At 43.4% G+C, this 24,257-nt stretch overlaps 1 protein-coding gene and 1 long non-coding RNA gene across 4 annotated transcripts in view; both read right to left on the bottom strand.

The window, feature by feature from the left end:
* Positions 1–6,635: 6,635 nt before the first annotated feature.
* Positions 6,636–14,534, bottom strand: LOC140210828 (uncharacterized). Of its 2 annotated transcripts, none has more exons than XR_011889302.1 (3): positions 14,091–14,534; positions 11,597–11,662; positions 6,636–6,857 (listed from the first exon to the last, which is right to left on the bottom strand). It is a non-coding gene; the product is annotated as an uncharacterized lncRNA (long non-coding RNA). The 2 variants fall into 2 exon arrangements; XR_011889301.1 differs by lacking the exon at positions 6,636–6,857 and adding an exon at positions 9,529–10,465.
* A 4,728-nt stretch (positions 14,535–19,262) lies between these two features.
* The window catches only part of arih2 (ariadne homolog 2 (Drosophila)), a 94,593-nt gene continuing 89,598 nt past the window's right edge, over positions 19,263–24,257 (bottom strand). For both annotated transcript variants that reach the window (XM_072280289.1, XM_072280290.1), the window contains exons 14-15: positions 22,166–22,249; positions 19,263–21,199 (exon numbers count right to left, since the gene is read on the bottom strand). In XM_072280289.1, coding sequence (XP_072136390.1) covers positions 21,122–21,199; positions 22,166–22,249 — 162 coding nt within the window. In that variant the 3' untranslated portion in view covers positions 19,263–21,121. The remainder of the gene's footprint in view (positions 21,200–22,165; positions 22,250–24,257) is intronic.

Genomic DNA, 24,257 nt, shown 5'->3' with positions numbered 1-24,257 from the left:
GAGTGGACCAGTGTTAGAGTGGGAAGGCTTTGGCTCATCAGGGTTTGGTGAGAACAGGCTTGGGTGAGGTATGTATCTGCTATGTTTCTTCTTCATTCTTCATTCATCCTCTCATCATAGCTACAGCAGGGAGGATGGCTCCAGGAAATATGTTCTTTAGGCGAGATGTGGGACTTTTGAGAGACCTTCAAGCCTCCCAGATAACCACATCTGCACCAGATACATCAAGCCATAGCTCCTCGGAGAATGTGTCAAGGAAATGGAGCTGCAGCTTATACAGGAGACTGTGGAGGTGAGAGATTGGAACTGCAGGGAGATAGTCACACCTAGAATGCAGGAGACAGGTACCTGGGTGAACTCCAGGAGGGGGAAAGGAAATGGGCAGACAGTGCAGAGTATCCCCATGGCCTTTCCCTTCAATAACAAGTTTTGTATACTTTGTATACTGTTAGGGTGGGGGGGGGAGCTCAAGCAACAGGGTCTCTGGCACAGAGTCGGTACTATAGCTCAGAAAGGAAGGGGAGGAAGAAGAGGACTGCAGTAGTGATAGGGGATTCCATAGTTAGAGGAGTAGATGTGAGATTCTGTGGACGCAATAGGAACACCTGGATTGTATGTTGCCTCCCAGTTGCCAGCATCAAGGATGTCTCAGATTGGACCCAAGGCAATCTAAAGAGAGGGGCAAGAAGCCAAAGGTCTTGGTACATATTGGCGCCAATGACATAGTTAGGAAAGGGAGGAGGTCATGAAGAGAGATTTTAGGGAGCTAGGTAGAAAGCTGAACAGCAGGACCTCCATGGTAGGGATTACTGCCTGTGTCATGTGCCAGTGAATAGATGACTTGGCAAATGAAAATGACTTGGCTGAGGAACTGGTGCAAGATTTTTGGATCACTGGGGTCTCTTCTGGGAAGATAATTAGAAGAATGCGTGGGGATCTCATTGAAACCTACCAAATGTTGAAAGGACTAGATAAGGTGGATGTGGAGAGGAAGTTTCCTCTGGTGGGGGTATCCAGAACTAGAGGACACAGCCTCAATCAAAATTAAGGGGTGACCTTTTAGAACAGAAGTAAGGAAGAATTTTTTTTTTTAACCAAAGAGTGGTGAATCTGTGGAATGCTCTGCCACAGACTGCGATGGAGGCCGAGTCCGTGGGTATATTTAAGGCGGAAGTTGATCATTTCTTGATCGGTCGGGGCATCAAAAGATATGATGAGAAGTTTGGTGTATGGAGTTGAATGGGATCCGGGATCAGCCATGATGAAATGGCGGAGTTGACTTGATGGGCTGACTGGCCTAATTCTGCTCCTGTGTCTTGTGACCTGAGGTGGGCCAATATCCTTGTGGGCAGATTTGCTAGAACTCTAGGGGAGGGTTTTAATTAATATGGCAGGAGGACAGGAAACTGAGATACAAGGCTGAGGAGGGGGAAGTTGGCATACCAGCAGAGGCAGTGTGTAGTGAGACTGTGAGGATGGACAGATTGCAGTCAGCGGGATGAGTTGCGGTGCAACGGAAGACAAATACGGGACGAAAGACGTTATATTTGAATGCACGCTGTATACGAAATAAGGTAGATGATCTTGTAGCCTAGCTAGAGATTGGCAGGTAGGACGTTATGTGCACCAGTGTGTCCGGGATGAAAGAAGATGATTATTGGGAACTGAACATCCATTATGTTGAAAGGACAGGCAGGCAGGTGGCGTGACTCCATTGGTAAAAAATGAAATTAAATTCTTAGACAGAGTTGACATAGGATCAGAAGATGTAGAATCATTGTGAGTAGAGTTAAGAAACAGCAAGGGTAAATAAAAACCCTGATTGCAGTTATATATCATCAGGCCTCCAAACAGTAGCCAGGATATGGGCTACAAATTACAATTGGAGATAGAAAATACATGTCAAAGGGCAATGACATGATAGTGATGGAGGATTTCAATATGCAGGTCAATTGGGAACATCACGTCAGTGCTGGTTTTGGATCCCAAAAGGGAACATTCGTAGAAAGCCAAGGAGATGGCTTTTTAGAGCAACTTGAGGCTGAGCCCATTAGGGCATCAGTTATTCTGGATTGGGTGTTGTGCAATGAATCGGATTTGATTAGGGAGCTGAAGGTAAAGGAGCCCTTAGGAAGCAGTGATCATAATATGATGGAATTTACCCTGCAATTAGAGAGAGGAGAGAGGAGAAAATCAAATATATCTGTATCACAGCGGAGTACGGGGAATTACAGAGATATGTGAGAAGAACTGGTCAAAGGTGATTGAAAGGGAACACTGGAAGGCATGAAGGCAGAACAGCAATGGCTGGAGTTTCTGGGAGCACAGAGCAGATACATCCCAAAGAAGAAGTATTCGAAAGGCAGGATGACACAATAGAGGCTGATAAGAGAAATAAGCCAACATAAAAGCAAAAAGAGAGCATGCAATAGAACAAAAGTTAGTAGGAATTTAGAGGATTGGAAAGTTTTTAAAAACCTACAGTAGGCAATTGAAAAAGCCATAAGGAGAGTAAAGATGAAATATGAAGTTAAGCTAGTCAATAATATCAAAGTTGTTAGCAAAAGTTTTTTTATATATATATAAGGAGTAAAAGAGAGGTCAGGATAGCTATCAGACCACTGGTAAATTACACTGGAGAGGTAGTAATGGGGGACAAGGAAATGGCAGACAAACTGATTAACTATTTTGCATCAGGCATCACTGTGGAAGACACTAGCAGTATTCTGGAAGCTCGAGAGTGTCAGAGGGCAGAAGTGCAGTTGCTATTACTTGGGAGAAGATGCTTGGGATATTGAAAGATCTGAAGGCAGGTAAGTCACTTGGACCTGATGGACTACACCCCAGGGTTCGGGAAGAGATAGCTGAAGAGATTGTGGAGGCATTAATAATGACCTTCCAAGAATCATTAGATTCTGGCATGGTTCTGGAGGACTGGAAAACTGCAAAATGTCAGACCAAGGAGGGACAGAGGCAGAAGGAAGGAAATCATAGGCCAATTAGCATGGCCTCAGTGGGTGGGAAGATGATGGAGTTGATTGTTAAGGATGAGATTTGGGTTACTTGGAGGCACATGGTAAAAAAAGGATAATATCAGCATGGTTTCCTTAAGAGAAAATCTTCCTGACAAATCTACTGACATTTTTTGAGGAAATAACAAACAGGATAGAAAAAGGAGAATCGCTGGATGTTGTGTACCTGGATTTTCAGAAGGCCTTTGACAAGCTGCCGCACATGAGGCTGTTCAGCAAGGTAAGAGCCCATGGTATTACAGGAAATATACTAGCATGGATAGAACATTGGCTGATTGGTGGGAAGTAAAGAGTGGGAATAAAGGGGACCTTTTCTGATTGGCTGAAGGTAACTAGTGGCGTTCTGCCGGCATTGATATTGGGACCACTTCTTTTTACATTGTATGTCAATGATTTGGATAATGGTATTAATAGCTTCTTGGCCGTGTTTGCAGCAATACAAAGATAGGTAGAGAGGCAGGTAGCATTGAGGAAGCAGGTGGGGTTGCAGAAGGGCTTAGACCAATTAGGATGGGCAGATAGAATACAGAGTTGGGAAGGGTATGGTCATGCACTTTGGTAGAAAGAATAAAATCATAGACTATTTTCTACATGGGGAGAAAATTAAAAAATTCAAGGTGCAGAGGTACTTGGGTATCCTTGTGCAAGCTGAGTCGGTGGTGAGGAAAGGCAGGTGCAATGTTAGCATTCAGTTCGAAAGAACGAGAATATAAAAACGAGGATGTAATGCTGAGGCTTTATAAGGCACTGGAGAGGTCTCACTTGGAGTATTGCAAACAATTTTGGTCCCTTTATCTATGTGCCGATTTTGGAGAGGGTTCAGAGGAGGTGAGCAAAAATGAAGTGAACGGAATGAAAGGGTTATCATATAAGGAGCATTTGAAGGATCTGGGCCTGTACTCACTGGAATTTAGAAGAATAAGAGGAGATCTCATTGAAACCAATCAAATGTTGAAAGGCCTAGATAGAGTGGAATTAGAGAGGATGTTTCCTATATTGGGAGAGTCTAGGTCTAGAGAACACAACTGCAGAACAGAAGGGTGTTCATTTCGAACCGAGATGAGAAGGAACGTCTTTAGCCTGAGGATGGGGTGAATTTGTGGAATTCATTGTCACAGGCAGTTGTGGAGGCCAGGTCATTGGGTATATTTAAGCCAGAAGTTGATTCTGATAAGTCAGGGCATGAAAGGTTGCAGGGAGAAAGCAGGAGGATCGGGCTGAGAGCGAAATGGATTTGCCAGGATGAAATGGCGGTGCAGGATTGGTGGGCCATATGGCCTATATCTTCTCTTATGTCTTATGATCTTAAAGAAGTTCCTTCTCATCTCCATTCTAAATGGACATCCCTCTATTCTGAGGTTGTGCCCACTGGAAACCATAGGAAACTATAGGACACATCATGCCCCACTATAGGAAACATGCAAAAGACAACAAAACGTGCAAGTAGAAAAAGAAAGAAAGAAAACAAATAATAATAAATAAACAAACAATAAACATCAGGAACATGAGATGAAGAGTCCTTGACTATGACTTAACAGGTAGTGGGAACAGTTCAGTGTTGGAGTGAGTGAAGTTTTCCCATCTGGTGTTGAAGAGTAATAACATTTGCTGAACCTGGTGGAGTGGGACTTGATTCTCCTTTACTTCCTTCCCAATAGCTGCAGTGAGAAGAGAGCATGGCCTGGTTGTTGGGGTTGGGGGGTGGTCTTTAATGATAGATGCTGCTTTCCTGTGACAGTGCTATGTGCAGATGAGCTCAATGGTGGGGAGGGTTTTACTCATCTGGACTGGGCTGTATCCACGCAACACACATCAAAGTTGCTGGTGAACGCAGCAGGCCAGGCAGCATCTGTAGGAAGAGGTGCAGTCGACGTTTCAGGCCGAGACACTACTTTTTTGTAGTTTTATCCATTCAAGGACATTGTCACTTCCATATTAAGCCATGATGCAACCAGACAATTTACCACCCATCTATAGTAGTCTATCAAAGTTTGATGGATTGGCACCTCAATATTGATTCCATGTACCATCAGCTTGCAGTATGTGCTGTACTACTCTGTGTTTTATGTACCTCAGTGCGTCTGGTACAAAGACTACTCCAACAGCACCTTTTAATAATCTTGGCCACAATGAAGGTTTACGGGGGGGGGGGGGGGGGGAGAGAAAGAGAGAAAGAGAGAGAGAGAGAGAGAAAGGGAGAAAGAGAGAAAGGGAGAGAGAAAGGGAGAAAGGGGGAGAGAGAGAGAGAGAGAGAGAGAGAGAGAGAGAGAGAGAGAGAGAGAAAGAGAGAGAGAGAGAGAGAGAAAGAGAAAAAAAAATCAGGGAACACCGCCACCTGCTGGCACTCCTTAACACTGCACATTCTCCTGACTTGGGGAAACATTCAGCCAGTTTTTCAGCCAGTAACTCTGCTCTTTAACGCATCTCCCCCATTTCACGTACATCTGCTCTCACTCCATCCTCCCACCATCCCACTAGGAATAGGGTTCCCCTGGTCCTCACCTACCACCCCACCAGCCTCCGGGTCCAACATATTATTCTCCGTAACTTCCGCCACCTCCAACGGGATCCCACCACTAAGCACATCTTTCCCTCCCCCCCCCCTGCATTCCGCAGGGATCGCTCCCTACGCAACTCCCTTGTCCATTCGTCCCCCCCATCCCTCCCCACTGATCTCCCTCCTGGCACTTATCCGTGTAAGCGGAACAAGTGCTACACATGTCCTTACACTTCCTCCCTTACCACCATTCAGGGCCCCAAACAGTCCTTCCAGGTGAGGCAACACTTCACCTGTGAGTCAGCTGGGGTGATATGGTGTGTCCGGTGATCCCGATGTGGCCTTTTATATATTGGCGAGACCCGACGCAGACTGGGAGACCGCTTTGCTGAACATCTACGCTCTGTCCGCCAGAGAAAGCAGGATCTCCCAGTGGCCACACATTTTAATTCCACATCCCATTCCCATTCTGACATGTCTATCCACGGCCTCCCCTACTGTAAAGATGAAGCCACACTCAGATTGGAGGATCAACACCTTATATTCCGTCTGGGTAGCCTCCAACCTGATGGCATGAACATCGACTTCTCTAACTTACGCTAAGGCCCCACCTCTCCCTCGTACCCCATCCGTTACTTATTTTTATGCACACATTCTTTCTCTCACTCTCCTTTTTCTCCCTCCATCCCTCTGAATATACCTCTTGCCCATCCTCTGGGTCCCCTCCCCCCACCTTGTCTTTCTTCCCGGACCTCCTGTCCCATGATCCTCTCGTATCCCCTTTTGCCTATCACCTGTCCAGCTCTCGGCTCCATCCCTCCCCCTCCTGTCTTCTCCTATCATTTTGGGTCTCCCCCTCCCCCTCCAACTTTCAAATCTCTTACTCACTCTTCCCTCAGTTAGTCCTGACGAAGGGTCTCAGCCTGAAACGTCGACTGCACCTCTTCCTAGAGATGCTGCCTGGCCTGCTGCATTCACCAGCAACTTTGATGTGTGTTGCTTGATTTTCCAGCATCTGCAGAATTCCTGTTGTTAGCCAGTTTTTCATCATTACTTGTCCCAATTGGAAAATTCGCAATTGTTTTATTATTGTCACATATGCCAAGGTACAGTGTGAAAACTTTGTTTTGCCATCCACAGAGATCATTTCATTACAACAGTATATTAAGGTGCAAGGGTAAACAATAACAGAATGCAGCATAAAGTGTTACAGTTACAGAGAAAGTGCAGTGCAGGCAGATAATCAGGTGCGAGGCCATGACGAGGTAGACGGCGAGGTCAAGAGCCCAGCTTCTCTTACCAGAGGAATTCAGCAGGTCAGGTAACATCTATGGAGGAAAATAAACATTTACCATTTCAGGCCAAGAACTTTCTCCAGCGTTTTGTGTGTGTTTCACCAGGATGTTGCCAGGATCGGAGGACGTTAATTATGGGGAGGGACTGCATTTTCCCTGAAGCATAGGAGGCTGGGGTTGACCTAATAGAGTTATGTAAATTTAAGAGAGGAGCAAACAGGGTAGGCAGTCAAAATCTTTTTTCTCATGGTTGTATCAAAATAAAGGCTGCTTAGGAGGTGAGAGGAAGGAGATTTAATGATTTTTTTTAGATAGTGGTTGATATACAGGCAAGTAGGATTAGTGCAGATCAGGTGTTCCCAGCCTTTTTATGCCGTGGGCCCGTATCATTAACTGAGGTGTAGATGGATGCAAAAGTCTGCATAGATGTAGTGGGCTGAACAGCCTGTTTCTAAGTTGTGCGACTCCAAGTCTCCAGCGTCCCACGGAATACAGTTGGTGGCAATCAAGCCTCAGCCCTGGTTTCGATGTGTTGGCTCTCCCTGGAGCTGCTGATCCATCCCTCAGCTGACCTTGTTGAAAATTAGGATCGGAATTGGTTTATTATTGTCACATGTACCAAGATACAGTGACAAGCTTGTCTTGCACACTGTTCATACAGATCAGATCATTACACCGTGCATTGAGGTGAACGAGGTAAAGCAATAACAGAATGCAGAATAAAGTATAACAACTACAGAAAGTGCATGTGGATAAACAATAAGATGCAAGATTATAATGAGGTGGATTGTGAGGTCAAAAGTCCAACTTATGGTACTAAAGAGCAATTTAAATAGTCTTAGAGCAGCAGGGTAGAAACAGCCCTTAAGCCTGAAGGTGTGTGCTTCTGCCTGATGGAGGAGGGAAGAGGAGAGGATGTCTGGGGTGGTCGGGTCTTTGATTATGCAGGCTGCTGACTGAGGCAGTGAGAAGTATACAGCCCGTAGAGAAGTAGGTTTTCCGTGATATGCTGCAGCGTGTCCACAGATCTCTGCAGCCCCTTGTGTCCACATACAGAGAAGTTGCCATACCAAGCTGCTATGAATCCAGACAGAATCCGTTCTGTGGTACATTGATTAAAAATTAGGAAAGGTTTTATTCATTGTTCATTTACTGAGATAAAACGCAGAATAGGTCCTTCTGGCCCTTTAAGCCAACTAGCCCAGCAATCCCCCAATTTAATCCTAGCTTTGCCAGGGGAGAATTTGCAGTGACCAATTAACCTACCAACCAGTACGTCGTTGGACTGTGGAAGGAAACCCACGCAGTCACGGGGAGAACGTACAAACTCTTTACAAGCAGTGGCGGGAATTGAACCCCTGTCCCCCAGGGACATGCCAGATTTCTTTAACCTCCTCAGGGAGCAGAGGTGTGGGTAAGCTTTCTTGACCATAAGGTCTACGTGGTTGGACCAGGACAGACGCCGAGTGATGCTCACTCTGAGGAACTTGAAGCTCTCAATCCTCTGAACCTCAACACTGTTGCTGTAGACAGAAGCTTATGCGTCGATCCCCTTTCTGAATTCAGTGACCAGCTCTTTTGTTTTACTGACATCACACTACATCACCGCAAACCCACAATCAGAAAGTACTTCTTTGCCTGAAAAGCATCCGGACTATGTATTCTGGACCTGGAACAACAAATCGTGCTTGTACTGCAGCTTCAGCACCACCAATGAGCGAGCCGATCCACAGCCGGTTCTGGATGGGCAGTAGGGGGCACTGTCACCTGGTGGCTAATCGAATCAACACACATCAAAGTTGCTGGTGAACGCAGCAGGCCAGGCAGCATCTCTAGGAAGAGGTGCAGTCAACGTTTCGGGCCGAGACCCTTCATCAGGACTAACTGAAAGAAAAGCTAGTAAGAGATTTGAAAGTTGGAGGGGGAGGGGGAGATCCAAAATGATAGGAGAAGACAGGAGGGGGAGGGATGGAGCCAAGAGCTGGACAGGTGATTGGCAAAAGGGATATGAGAGGATCATGGGACAGGAGGCCCAGGGAGAAGGAAAAGGGGGAGGGGGGGAAAAACCCAGAGGATGGGCAAGGGGTATAGTCAGAGGGACAGAGGGAGAAAAAGGAGAGAGAGAGAGAGAGAAAGAATGTGTGTATATAAATAAATAATGGATGGGGTACGAGGGGGAGGTGGGGCATTAGCGGAAGTTAGAGAAGTCGATGTTCATGCCATCAGGTTGGAGGCTACCCAGACGGAATATAAGGTGTTCTTCCTCCAACCTGAGTGTGGCTTCATCTTTACGGTAGAGGAGGCCGTGGATAGACATATCAGAATGGGAATGGGATCTGGAATTAAAATGTGTGGCCACATTTTAATCGAATAAACGTCACAGCAAAATTTTTAACTCTCACTGATCGATACTTAACAACAGCTGACGGAATCCAGCCCAGAGTGTTAACTGGGAACCCAAACACCCAAATTTAATTTGAGCATTTTACAGAGAACTGAGGATGTAGCTCATCTATACAGTACCAGCATCTGTAGTCCCCTGTGTCTCCAAGCAGATATGGACGTTCTGGGAACTGACATCCAGTGAAAGGAACAAATTTAAAGATTTAGCAGATTAAAGATACACATACCCATATGGGTAAGGACTAGAATTACAGCATTATAACTAGCAATAAAGAACTCAGTGATATCTGAAAGGGTTGTGAAGAAATTTATAAAGTTCAGATTTAATTTTCATTCAACCATGCACATGAATATCGTCAAATAAAACAGCATTCCTCTGGGACCAAGGTGTAAAACATAGTACATACAGTCACACGCAGTGCAAATACAGTATGGTGGAAAAATCTTAGGGACATATATATATATATAACTAGGGTGCCCAAGACTTTTGCATAGTACAGTATTTGTCAATGTGGAGTGCAGAGCAAGTGTGTAAATCTGACAGGAGCATTGGGAATGACGAGGGTGGAGTGCCGCGGGAGGGGTATGAGATAGGTGGCAGAGGAGCTCCAGGGGCAGGGGTGGTGTGCATTCAGACACACTCATCTCCAAGACACCAGGCAAGGTCACTTGATTCCAAACTATTGGTTTACTGATCATTACAGAATGCCTCTCTGGTGCCTCCCAATCCCTCCCCTCTCCCTTCCTCTTGTCCCAGCCATGATTCCCCTCTCCCTGCAATTCTCAATCCACAACAGAGACTCGTCTCAGAATCAGGTTTATCATCACTTACACATGTCATGAAATTGGTTTTGTGCAGCAGTACAGTTACTACAGTACCATAGGCACCCTAGCTATATCTATTTGTGCATAAGACTTTTGCACAGTACTGTAGTTATGATCTGGCACATACAGTCACAAAATAATATTAGCACATGTCTCTGAGTGGCAGGGCCTGAAGATTGATGGACATGGAATATTGTCCTTGAGCCACATTTCTACAAGAACAAGTATATAGCTGTTTCTCATCTTATGCTGGGTCAGCCACAGGTGAAGGCAATCCAGCTTGCCTTCCAGGGAACGACACTGGAAAGCAGCACTGACAGTGGAGCCATCCCCCAATCCAGCATGGATTCCAGTGTGCCCACCATCCCTCGGTTTTCTCCTGCACCGCCTCCGACACCTCCTCTCCTGGCTGGCTGTAACAGACGATGCCACAAAATGAGGCTCTGGTCCATGCAACGATGAGACCACCCAGCTCTTCCGCTGTTGGTCCTGCCAATAAACTAATGAACTGGAATTGCAGTATTTGGTGTTACCAATGTCCATGTCTTGCAATCACAAGAAAAAGATTTTCCATAGATGCTACCTCACCCGCCGAGTTCCTCCAGCATTGTGTGTGTGTGTGTGTGTGTGTGTGTGTGTGTGTTTGTTACTCTGGATTTCCAGCATCTGCAGCCTTAGGCAGCTCCATCAGGGATACAACCCTCCACACCAACAAGTACATTTGCAAGAAGCAGCACCTCAAGAAGGACCTTAACCATCTGGGACATGACCTCGTCTCATTACTATCATCAGGGAGGAGGTACAGGAGCCCAAAGACCCATACTCAATAAGTCAGGAATTGCTTCTTCCCCTCAGCCATCAGATTTCTGAACGGTCCATGAACACTATCTCACTCTTGATTTGTTGAATATAATTTTTATGTCTTCCACAAAACGACAAACCTCGAATCATAACATCACTGTATAATAAACCCAGTCTATGTACAGAAGGATCTTGGGGTAGACGTCCATACCTTCCTGAAAATGACAAGGCAAATGAATAGGGTGCTAAAGAAGAGTGGCATGCTTGCCTTCATTGGCCAGGCTTCAAGGATAAAGGTCAAATGATCATGTTGCAGATGCAGAAAACTTTGGATGGACCATATTTGGAGTTCCGGTTGCCCCCATTACAGGAAGGCTGCAGAGGCTTTGGAGAAGGTGCAAAGGATGCTCACCAAGACATTGCCTGGATTGCACAGTATTAGCTACGAGGAGCCGGGCAATTTATTTTTATTATTATTTAGATATAACGGCACAAAACACGCCCTTCTGGCCCACTGTGTCGCGTTACCCAGCAACCTACTGATTTAATCCTAGCCTAATCACAGGACAATTTACAGTGACCAATTAACCCACTAACCGGTACGTCTTTTGACTGTGGGAGGAAACCGGAGAACCTGGGGGGAAAACCCACGTGCACATGAAGAGTGTACAAACTTGCTTACTGAGGACATCACAATTGAATTCTGAACTCCGACGCCCCAAGCTGTAATAATGTCACGCTACCTTGGTGTTCCATAAATTGGCAATCTTGGATTGTTTCCTCTGGACCTGCAGAGGCTGCGGGAAGGCCTGACAGAAGTACATCAAATTATTAGAGTCATAATCTGTGCTGCTCTAAATTCTAAATAAAAACTGAACAGCAACCACACAAAAGTAACAAAGAATAGATGGTATGAGCAGCAGAAACAGGCCATTCAAAACAGCACGTGGGCAGTATTATAACCATATAACAGTTACAGCACGGAAACGGGCCATCTCAGCCCTTCTAGTCCACGCCGAACTCCTACTCTCACCTAGTCCCACCTACCTGCACTCAGTCCATAACCCTCCATTCCTTTCCTGTCCATATATCTTTCCAATTTAACTTTAAACAACAACATTGAACCTACTGCAACCACTTCTGCTGGAAGCTCTTTCCACACAGCCACCACTCTGAGTAAAGAAGTTCCCCCTCATGTTACCCCTAAACTTTTGCCCTTTAACTCTCAACTCATGTCCTCTTGTTTGAATCTCCCCTATTCTCAATGGAAAAAGCCTATCCACGTCAACTCTATCTATCCCTCTCATAATTTTAAATACCTCTATCAAGTCTCCCCTCAACCTTCTACATTCCAAAGAATAAAGACCCAACTTGTTCAACCTTTCTCTGTAACTTGAGTGATGAAACCCAGGTAATATTCTAGTACTCCTTCTCTGTACTCTGTCTATTTTGTTGACATTTTTCCTATAATTTGGTGACTAAAACCAAATTATAGGAAAATTTGGTGACTAAAACCAAATTATACACAATTTTGTGTATTGTGCTCCATTTAAACCCATTTCCCATCCTCCCTTTGTAAGCATCAGGTTTGCCTGACCTCTCTGATACTATTGACCTCAACCATCCTGTGACGTGGTCAGATCCATAAAATATTGGCCCTTCCAACCCTTTACCTTTCCCACCCACTTGGCTTCACCAATCACCTTCTAGCTATCCTCCTTTCTTCCCACCCCACCCCTCGCAACCTTTTTTTATTCTAGCGTTTCCACCCCCCCCGTCCTTTCCAGTCCAGAGGGTCTTGCCCGAAACGTCAACTGTTTAATCATTTCCGTAGACGCTGCCTGACCTGCTGAGTTACTCCAGCATTTTGTGTTTTGTTTGAATTTCCAGCAACTGCAGAATTTATTGTGTTTGAGGTCAGATCCATTTTCTATCTGTGACCTGGATCAAAAAAGCTTTCCTTCTGAATTCTCAGTATGTTTTCAACCTTTGTCAGTGGACACAGTCTTACTTCTTCACTACCACTTGGGTATTCAACTCAAATTTGCACCGGACCATTCAAAATCTGGTATCAAATTAAATTCGATGAAGATAAAATCATGACTGAAGGGTATCCAGTCAGATTTCACATCAGGTTGGAGTAACTAAAAGTCTTCCCACCAAATTTAACTCTGAACACAAGAGAACAATGCATACAAAATGCCGATGGAACTCAGCAAGTCAGGCAGCATTTAGTTAACGTTTTGTGTCAAGACCCTTCATCAGGATTTATGATAAAGGGTCCCATCAGACTGATTTGCCAACCGTTTATTGCCCACCATAGATGGTGCCTGACCTTCTGAGTTCTTCCAGCATTTTGTGTGTCTTGCTCTAGCTTTACAGCATCTGCAGAATCTCTTGAGCTTAGAGTACAAGGGGGCACTTTTAAAAATAATTTTAATGAGAAATGGGTCATTCTGGTTAACCCTACTTCTTGGTGCTGTTAGGGCGTTGTCCAAATCGCCTTGATTTATAAATGAAATCAAGATTTCGCTTACAGGGTCAATTGACGCTTAGGGGATTTAAGGTTAAGTGGGGAAGAGCACAACAGCACCACCTATTGTTCAGTGAGGGAACTTAAAATGTACAGAACCAGCTTCAGACGTTGGGCACTGCAAGAGCTGCAGATCAGAAAGGAAAGGGAAGGTCGTGAGTAAACAGCCATCTTACCGACCAGCAGAAAAGGATTAAAGGAATGTGTGGCCTGATCACACTTCTGCAACTTGATATCAGAACAACGTGCAGACAGAGCATCTTGCAACGCCTGGCAATGACCATCTCTAACAAAAAAATAATCTAACCACCTCCCCTTGATTATCAATTGTATTATCTTTGTCAAACAATGGCTGGAAGCACAAAAGGATAAGCCTCTGATTACACGAGTAAATTAGAGAAGCTGCATATTTAACGGCAAAGTGTTCCAACCAGCACTTAGTGTCTCTGTGTAATAACTGTAAAGCACAAATTAAGCAGATGATTGAATAATTTCCTACTCTGAAAATGCTAATCCTAATTCCTGGAAAGAGAGGGCTGTCCTTCGCAAGTGGCAAAATAAATTACTTTTTCGAACACGAGAGATTCTGCAGATGCTGGAAATCCAGAGTAACACATACAAAATGACTCGGCAGGTCAGGCAGCATCTATGGAAATGAATAAACAGTTGACGTATCGATCAAGACCCCTCATCAGGACTCTTACCTTTTGGAATCTAGGAGAATATGAAATGATCTTCCTGCTGCTGTTGTTTTGTGGCTTCTTGTGCTTTGTGTTGTTCTATCAACTATTGTGGCGACAGACGCCGGCTGCCCCCAGCACATCTGTGTGTGTTGGTTGTTAATGCAAACAATGTATTCCACTGTATGTTTCGATGTACACGTAATAAATAAATCTGAATTTTAATTTTAATCTCAATCTTTCTCATCTCATGCCTATCTTTCACTGGATCTCTCTTCGTGACAATAATAAACTAGGTCCAACTCTAACCTTTACATTCTACTACAAAGGAAGCACATTTAATGAGAAACTGTCAGTCATAGAACACTGCAGCACTGAAACAAGCCCTTTCCAGTCCGTGCCAAGCTATTATTCTGCCCAGTTCCTTCGATCTGCACCGGACCATCGTCCTCCACACCCCTCCCATCCATGTACTTACCCAAACTTCTCTTAAATGTTGCAATCCACCACTTCCGCTGGCAGCTTGCTTCACCCTCTGGGTGAAGTTCCCGCTTAACTATTTCAACTTCAGCCCTTAACCGGCTGTAAAACCCCCATTTCTACTCTCGCCTTAGACTCTTAAATAGGCACTTGAATGCAAGAAAAAAATGAAGGATTACTAGCTATGTAGGAGGGAAGGTTTATATTGGTCGGTACATCCTGAGCTGAAGGTCCTGTACTATATGGTACTGCTTTACATTATATGAAAGTATTACACATCCTCTACAAACCTTCAAAACTCAATTTTCAAATCTTTAATCTCACAGGGAACCACTTTAATATCTGATCCAAAAGACAAAACCTTCACCAGTTGCACAAGCCTAGAGAGGATGCAGGGAAGACTCACGAATATGTTACAACTGGGGGAATTGTGTAATAAGGGAAGATCAGAAAGACTGGAACTGTTTTCCCACGGGCGAATAGGACTGAGGGGTGACTTACACAAGTTTATAAAATTTTGAGGGGCCTGGTTAAAGTGAATGACTTACTATTTTTGCCCAGGGTAGGGAAATCAAAAATTAAAGGGATCAGTTTAAGGTGAGAAGGGAAAGATTCAAAGGGACCTGAAGGACAAGATTCCCATGGAAAGGCGGTGGGTGCATGGAATGAACTGCACGAGGAAGCGGTAGAGCCGGTAAAATTACAATGTTTAGAAAACATTGCCACAGGTTCATAGGCAGAAAAGGTTTAGACAGGCATGGGCCAAATGTAGGCAAATGACACGACCTCAGGTAGGCACCAGAGGCGACCTCTGGTGAAAAGGAAGAGCTGAAGGCCTTGGTTCCATGCTGGGTCAGCCTGGAGTTTGTGCTTATGTCACTGGTATGGAACACGAACCCCCAAACCACATAGAAATATACCGTACACTGCACATCTGAATCATGGACGGTTCGTCCTTAACTAAATGGTGTATGTCCCTTCAACCATCATATTGTAACGGAAATCCATCCAGAGTACTATAATGCCTCAAATTCATCATCGCTGCCCCAGCATAATTTAACGTATTTTTCCTCTGAAGTGTCTCTATCGTCTTAATGTAGTTTTAAGTTTGTTAAATTCCCCAGAAAGTATCTAAAAGTGTTTACAGCAAGTTTATGCTCACAAAAATTAAAATGACACTTCACAAAGTTGTAACATGCATCAGTGTTCAGACTATGCTATGTGCTTGTGATGTTGCTCCAAGTTCATCATTGTACCTCTGCATACATGACTTGTGCTTGTGACAATAGACTCAACTTTGAAGACACTGAAGAGCTGGTCAAAAATGTACTGCACTTAAGAGTGCCAAGTTTTTGTTAACTCGCTCTTGTCTTTCAGGATAGAACTTGTAAACCGTCTTACATCCTTCATAAATCTAATAATCTTGAACAATCTGTGCTCGTCTAATTCTGTCTCATTGCTCGTCCGTTACTTCACCACTGGTATCTTCAGGCTTTGAGCTCCAGAATCCGCTGCAAAAGCATCACTAGCTATAGCTCTCTCAGATGCTTGTTAAAATCTGCTTCTTGTACTTTTACAGTAATATTCCAATTGCTTTTGTTTAAATGAAGGAGGTCCTGGGTTAATTTGAAATATTTTGGTATTTAAATACGTGTTGAAGGTCAGATCTCTAACATATTGTATACGTAAGTACACCGGGATTTTGAAACTGGCCTGATGATGACTTTAAGACTGGCAAAACGTAATGAACGGGTGCAAGAGACTTTCGTATAATGTCCACTTGAACAATGAAGTTCAACCCTGATCTCAGACGTCTATACTGTACCCGAGAACCCGGAGAATGCCTTACAGGCGGGTAGCAGAACTGAACCCGAGTCACTCGCACTGTAACAGTGTAACTAACCATTATGGTAGTCGCCCTTTATCCCCCTTTTTGGGAAAAATTTATAAAACCATTTTCTCTTTTATCCTCAATGGTGTAACTGTTAATGCAGAGGAGTTCTGAGTATTTCAAGCTGTAAAGGCGTTAATAATATAGAAGAGGGCTACTTTAGAATAAGGAACTTGGCTTACAAGAAATTAGGAAAGTTCTTGTTATCTTTACATTCGGTACAGTATAGGCATTCTCCATGACCAGGTGGATTTCCTCCTGCATCCAAAGACATGCAGGTAGGTTAATTGGCCACATTAAGTGTAAGTGAGTGGAAGACTCTTGGCCGGGGGGGGGGTAGTGGAGAATAAAGCGGGATTGATGTAGGATTAGCCAGTGCCTTTTTCCCAGGAAAGAAGTCTAATACAAGATTGCATAATCTTAAAATGATTGGATGAAAGTACAACAGGGGATGTCAGAGGAAGGTTTAGTGGTGGGCATCTGGAACATAATGCCAGAGGGGGTGGAGACCCTGCTCATGGATTGTTTGCCCCACTTTCAGAGAGGAGGCTACAAAGCACCTACATCAGGACCACCAGACTCAAAAGTTACTTTCCCCAAGCAGTAAGGCTGATCAATACCTCCACCCACTAACCTACCCCTCCACTTCCCAACCACCACTTTATCATTTCCCATCAGTCACTTTATACTTCTGTGCTTAGCACCATTTCATGGACACTAATCAATCTACGTATACAAGTTATCTTAGATACCCATAACTACTATAGACCAGATACCCATATGTGCTGCCTAACCTGCTGAGTTCCTCCAGAAGCGTGGGTAGGGAGGGTGTGCATGAGAGTGTGCATGTTTTCATGCAATTAACTGTCCATGGATAAGCCCCTGAAAGTAGCTCCAATATTAATCAACATTATATTCCCCAACAGCAACACTGTAATCCTGAACTTACCTGATAGGTCATATGTCGTCACACAAAATATTTTGTGGATGCTAACAATAGTTGAAAAGTGAAATGGATCAGCTCATGCTACATCACTGTGACCACTCCAATGACTTTTTGTCCAACAGACTTGGTGACAAGTCAAGCTCTTAAAGAAATGTCACCATTAAAATATGGTTTTATTAAGATTCTCCAAAACATTTCTGCAGTAAACCTTTTGCATCAATCTGTTAATTCTGAAGCCCGTCACCCTGATCAATGCCAGTGTAAGCTCCCTAAATCTCATTTCACTGCTGTATTACTAGATTACTTGGAAATGACTAATCTGTATTTGTTGGAAATAACAGAGGTTGCATGTACTCTATTCACACAAGAGATTATCAGACTCAGTGGATCTTTAGGAGCAGTGAGATACTTGCTCCATCATCAAATCATCTCAACAGGCGAAGACAGCTGAGACCATTGTTCTTGCGGTTCATCCCTGAAATTTCCAGATACAGAACTTCCACTTACAGATGAGGAAGGTATATGATTCCTACAGGTTAGCTCTGCCACAAGTATGACATCACTTTATAGGGAGAGGCAACGAGGTTTCTCCAGACTGGGCAAAAAAAAAGGGCAAGTTGCAGTGGGGACAAGAGGTGGTAGAAATATAGTTTCTACATTACTCCGAAGTCACAAATCGAGAATTCCCCAACACCTCCAGAAATCCAACATTATTCAGAAGGATGGAAAGTAAAAAGTAACACAACCTGACCAAAGGTACGGGGAAAGGACAATCAGATTAAACTGCTAGCAGAGGCACCACAGGCTAAATGGACTTCATCTGTATTATATGCCCAGTGTACACTGTTGACAGTTTGATTTTGAGTGATTGTTAACGGTGGTTCAGTAACCATGACAGTGAAAGGGTGATGACTATCTGAAAACTTCTGGAAAATTGGTTACAATTTCAACTTGAAGTAGAGTGATGGGCATTTTGATTTTACATTGGTTTTTGTTTTGGCAACACATGGAAGAACTACAATTATTAGCCAGCGGACCACTAAATCTAATGCTTCAGACACAAGGTCAGAGGTCTCAATAACTGCTCAGATTTGCAGATTAGTCAGCATTGAGACACCCAAACACCTTCTGTTGAAATGGCAACCTCTCAAAAGCCAAGGACAGGTTACACTTCAGGAAACTGCGTCAATTCAAATGATGGAGAAAATAAAATTCAAACAGATGCAGAAAGTGCTTCAGGGATTCTACGGTGGAAATAAAGGGACAGGCTGTACAGGCAGGATACAAGAATGTTGCCAGGACTTGAGGACCCGAGTCAACCTAGGGAATGGTTAAATATGTTAGAACTTTATTCCCTTGAGCGTAGAATGAGGGGAAATTTGATAAAGGTAAACAAAATTATGAGTATAAAAAGGGTAAAAGTAAACAGTCTTTATACACTGAGGTTAGGCGAGACTAGAACCAGAGGTCATGGGTTAATGGTGAAAGGTGAAATGTTTAAGGGCGTCATGAAGGGGATCTTCTTCACTCAGAGGGTGGTGGGTCTGTGGAATGAGCTTTCAGTGGAAGAGGAGGATGCCGGTTCGATTTCAACTTTTAGAGAATTTTGGATAGGTACATAGATGAGAGGGGTATGGAGGGCTATGGTCCAGGTGCAGGTTGATGACACTAGCCAGATTAAGTTGGTACCAACTAAATGGGCCGAAGGGTCTGTTTCTCTGCTGTAGTGTTCTATAACTCTATGACTCTAATACTGTGAGATGAGACTTTCTGATGGCAATCAAAACTTCCAGTCCCCCAGGCAGAGGGATCCAATTGAAACATTTCCCCAATTCCAGCAAATAGCCCAAATTCAAAATGGAAACAGGAAGCAAAAGGGTTAAGAGTTAATCTACATTGCTGTGAGATTTATTCAACGTTATCCATGTGATTCAGCTCACATTGGGATAAGAGGGCAGCAGCTACAAGGTAATAATTCAATCAAGTGGTTCCAGTAACACTGCAAACCTTGAGCATGCATAGTAACAAGCTCAAAATTAAATTAGTTGTTGAAATCTTCCAACCAGTTATGCTGCAGAATAGAAAAAAAACACATTTTTATTGCTTGCAAAGAGTTCCTTGCCATTGGAGAAAACCAGAAACTGGATCTCAAGGGACAGAAATTTCAAAACTCTTGTCTTGAGAGGAAGAAAAATTAAATCAAACAGAGTGGTCAACATTGCCGCCACATCCTGCATCAGCTGATCCGCAGTTATGGTGACGCATGCCAGTGAGACAGGTGGCTAGATCACTGATACCAGGTGTCATCTAAATTCAGAGCACGGCCACTGGTCAGCAGAAGACAAACAGTCGAAAAGAACCAAATTCACCCAGGGCTCAGTTCGCGCTGCACTCAGGAAGGTGGCACTCGACTGGGAAAAGGGTCAGCAAGGTTTCAGACAATGGCAAGCCTGTAGAATTAAATAGTCTTTTATACCAGTAACAAGGATACAGTGGTTCTATTGCTGCACAAAGCACAAATAGTTGAAAACATTACAGCAGTTACACAACCTCTCAGCTGCATCGTCAGAGGGGAGGGGAAAGAAAAAAGATTCACGTCATAAATAGTTCCCCTACTCACCAATGCTAAGCGAAACAAAAATTAATTTTTCACTCTTCTAATATGGATCAGAATGCTGAACGCACTCGAGGTAGTGTGACAAATATGAAATGTATAAAAACATACTTATTATATATCCTGGTAACCCACATACACAACCAGGACCCATTTTACCAAGAGTAAGTACATCACTAAACCGTTACAAGAAGTGTGTCTAGGGAAAAAAGCTCAAAACACTTTTTTTTCTCTTTTTAAAAAAGGGTATAAACTATTTTAAAAATTGTTGATGCTGATCCGGTAACAAGGTTGTAACAAACTGCTGTGCATGGTAAGGTGTGGGGTGGGGAGCGAGTTGGGTATTTCATGAAGTTCATGAATATTCATGAGCATCGTTACCAGTACGAGTCATCAGCTGTTCTGCTCAAAATAGAGATAACAACAACAAACTTATTCAATTGTCCCATTCCCTTTCCACCTTGGGGAGAATGCAGGGGGTATTTTTTACTGTGCTCTCCAGCAGGTATTAGGAAGTTCACTACATGTCACAAAGACAGGCCACTTCCTTCATCTACATATAAATTAATGTTGACATTATTCCCCCTCAAATCAAACAGAAAGAAGATTGTTCCCAGCCAAAGCAGGCAACTAACATTAAAGCAAGATACCAGAAAACCAAATAATTCCCAAACAACTCCTCTTTAAGCAGTTTTCAATTCCCAGCCGTCGCTTAAGCAGCGTGCGTTGGTGCCAGTGTGCACGATATAATTAGGTTGTGCCACAGATGTCCCAAATATTCTTGTTCTAGTGAAAACTTACATTAAAAGTCTGTGGGGTGTTGAGGCTTCTGCAATCCTTCCAGTCTCTGTGAAAGTGTTTGTAAAAGCCAAGACTTCTTAAAATGTTAACACATTCTTCTTTTTAAAAAAAAAGAAATACATCTTTTTTTCCTCTAAAAAAAAAGTCTAACACTATTATAACTCATGAATGGAAACACCCATGAGTGTTTCTGACTATTCCAACAAACAAAAGAAAACCAAAGGATGTCAGATGATAAAAGAAACAAGGAACTAAAGCCAGTATTTCTTCATCTTCCCCAGCCAAGGTCTTATTCGAAGTGTCACCATGTCCAAAGGACTCCTTTAGTCTGAGGTGTCATGAAAATCTTTAAGCAGTGTCCTACGCCTCTGTTCTGCTATATGCATTTGATTCTCTAGATCCTGAAATACAAATGAGATTAATCTTAATATATGCTCCTACACCTCCAGAATCTTTCTTTAGAAAAAAATACGAAATATATCTGTAACTTATACTGAAGTACAGTGAGCTTTAGCACCTGCTAAAGAGCCCATTGAGAGCCATATCCATGGAGAATAGAAGGCGTGGAACAAGAGTGACTTAATTTAGAAAAAAATACGAAATATATCTGTAACTTATACTGAAGTACAGTGAGCTTTAGCACCTGCTAAAGAGCCCATTGAGAGCCATATCCATGGAGAATAGAAGGCGTGGAACAAGAGTGATTTAATTTTTAAGTATTTGTTTTGACTCTACTGTTGGATTTTCTTATCACTGCAAATTCAAACAGCAAGATTAAGTAGCTAAAACTTGGACACATGTAAAATGTGGTTTACAGGTAATTAAGTAAACAGATAAAGTTAATTAACTCAATTTACTAACAATTGACTAAGAACTTTTGATGCTTGTGGTTATACACTTATTGGCCACTTCATTACGTACACCTCCTTATTAATGCAAATATCTAATCAGCCAATCATGTGGCAGCAATTCAATGCATAAAAGCATGCAGACATGGTCAAGAGGTTCAGTTGTTGCTCAGACCAAACATCAGAATGGGGAAGAAATGTGATCTATTTGACTTTGGCCATGGAAAACTGATCTCCTGGGATTTTCAAGCACAACAGTTTACAGAGAATGGTACAAAATACAAAACACATCCGGTGAGCAGCAGTTCTGTGAGTGAAAACACCTTGTTAATGACAGAGGTCAGAGGAGAATGGTTAGACTGGTTCAAGCTGACAGGAAGGCAACGGTAACTCAAATAACGTCACATTACAACAGCAGTGTGCAAAACTGCAGCTCTGAATGCGTTGTCAGTACGCTTGTGAGTGCATAATGATGAGGGGATGGGTATAAACAGCAATCCATCCCAATACACTGCTTACCCCTCGGTCATAACTGTCTGCTCGCTCCACCTTCCATGACAGATTCTCAATCTCTGCCTCCAGCTGTGCTTGCTGGTATTCAAACTGGAAGAGATAATTTTCAAGTCAGTAAAACTGCGAGACCAGTGTTGTTCTGACCTGCAGAGAATCAATAACTTACTGTGCAGGAGATGGCTTGGCCTTGGCAGCCTATGCAAGAACCTGCCAAACGTTCTTTTATAATTATTACATGGGCAGCAACCCGCACCTGAAACACTGATAAAGAAATCTTAGGAACTCTGCCAATACTTTTGGCTCCCTGGCTTTGGCACACCCATCAAGAATATTTTTCATTCTAGTCTGCAAGAGCCTTCCACCTTAATAGCACTTATTACATCAACTCTTGGCCTTTTCTGTTCCAATAAAAAGAACTTTTCCAATCTCTCGTGTAAACCTAGTCCTGTAAGTAAACCTCTTCAGTATCTTTATTAAGGGCTTTACAGCCTCAGACATGACCAAGAACAGGAAGAAGGCATGGGCAACTGTTCGGAAACTCAACTCAGACAATTGACCCCCACAGAGAATTGCTGCCGTAACACCCAATCAGGTTGCCCACCAACTAATACTAAATGATCAACCAAATAACAAGAAACAGAGGCAAAAGAAAAAGCAACATCAGGAGATGAGTCACCTCTCTCAAATGGGAATAACAACTTAAACACGAGGAAATCTGCAGATGCTGGAATTTCAAGCAACACACACAAAAAATGCTGGTGAATGCAGCAGGTCAGGCAGCATCTATGGGAAGAGGTACAGTCGACATTTCAGACTGAGACCCTTTGTCAGGACTAACTGAAAGAAGAGATAGTAAGAGATTTGAAAGTGGGAGGGGGAGGGGGAGATCCAAAATGATAGAAGACAGGATCATTTCGGATCTCCCCCTCCCACTTTCAAATCTCTTACTATCTCTTCTTTCAGTTAGTCCTGACAAAGCGTCTCGGCCCGAAATGTCGACTGTACCTCTTCCTATAGATGCTGCCTGGCCTGCTGTGTTCACCAGCACTTTTTGTGGGAATAACAACTTCCCATCTCTCACGCTAGAAGAACTAAAGGATGAAGTATCACAGCTAAAATTCAACAAAGCTGCTGGCATAGATAGGATTCTTAATGAATTCCTTAAACATCTTGGACCTAAAGCACTCCACTGGCTTCCGTCCCTTTTTAACTGTTGCCTCAGATCATTAAAAATACCTAAAAAGTGGAGGAGCCAAAGTTGTTGTTCTCCTAAAACCCAATAAAGACCCCAACATTCCTAAAAGCTACAGACTGGTTTCGTTACTCTGCACCCTCTATAAACTCTACGAGAGACTCATACTGAAAAGAATATCCCCCTTAGTCGAAGACCTTCTAACACCAGACCAAGCCGGGTTCAGGCCAGGCCGCCTTTGCTGCGGTCAAGTCCTGAACTTAACCCAGTATATCGAGGATGGCTTTGAAATGCGACAAATTACAGGGGCAGTATTTGTTGACTTAACAGCAGCATACGACACTGTGAACCACAGAGGCCTTCTACTGAAATTATCTAAAATGATAAAGAACAAAACCACAGTCAAAGTAATAAGAAGCCTCCTAGAAAATCGCAGATTTTATGTAGAAATGAATGGAATTAAGAGTAGATGGCATCCACAAAAGAACAGACTACCACAGGGATCAGTACTAGCACCTCTACTATTTAATGTTTACACAAACGACCAACCAACCTTTCCTAACACACACAGGTTTACTTATGCAGATGACCTATGCATAGCAACACAAGCTAACTCCTTCCGAGAAGCTGAAGTACGACTTACAGCAATCCTCGAAGCAATGAAGCAGTATTATGAAAAATGGTCCCTGAACCCAAATCCATCAAAAACTCAGACACACATAAAAGTTGCTGGTGAATGCAGCAGGCCAGGCAGCATCTATAGGAAGAGGTACAGTTGACGTTTCGGGCCGAGACCCTTCATCAGGATGAACTGAAAGAAGAGCTAGTAAGAGATTTGCAAGTGGGGGGGGGGGGGAGATCCAAAATGACAGGAGAAGACAGGAGGGGGAGGGATGGAGCAAATTC

Source organism: Mobula birostris, chromosome 16 (assembly GCF_030028105.1).
Source record: "Mobula birostris isolate sMobBir1 chromosome 16, sMobBir1.hap1, whole genome shotgun sequence".
Classification (NCBI taxonomy): Eukaryota; Metazoa; Chordata; class Chondrichthyes; order Myliobatiformes; family Myliobatidae; genus Mobula; species Mobula birostris.
Note: the sequence above shows the minus strand (reverse complement) of the source record. Positions and strands in the feature narration are given on the sequence as shown.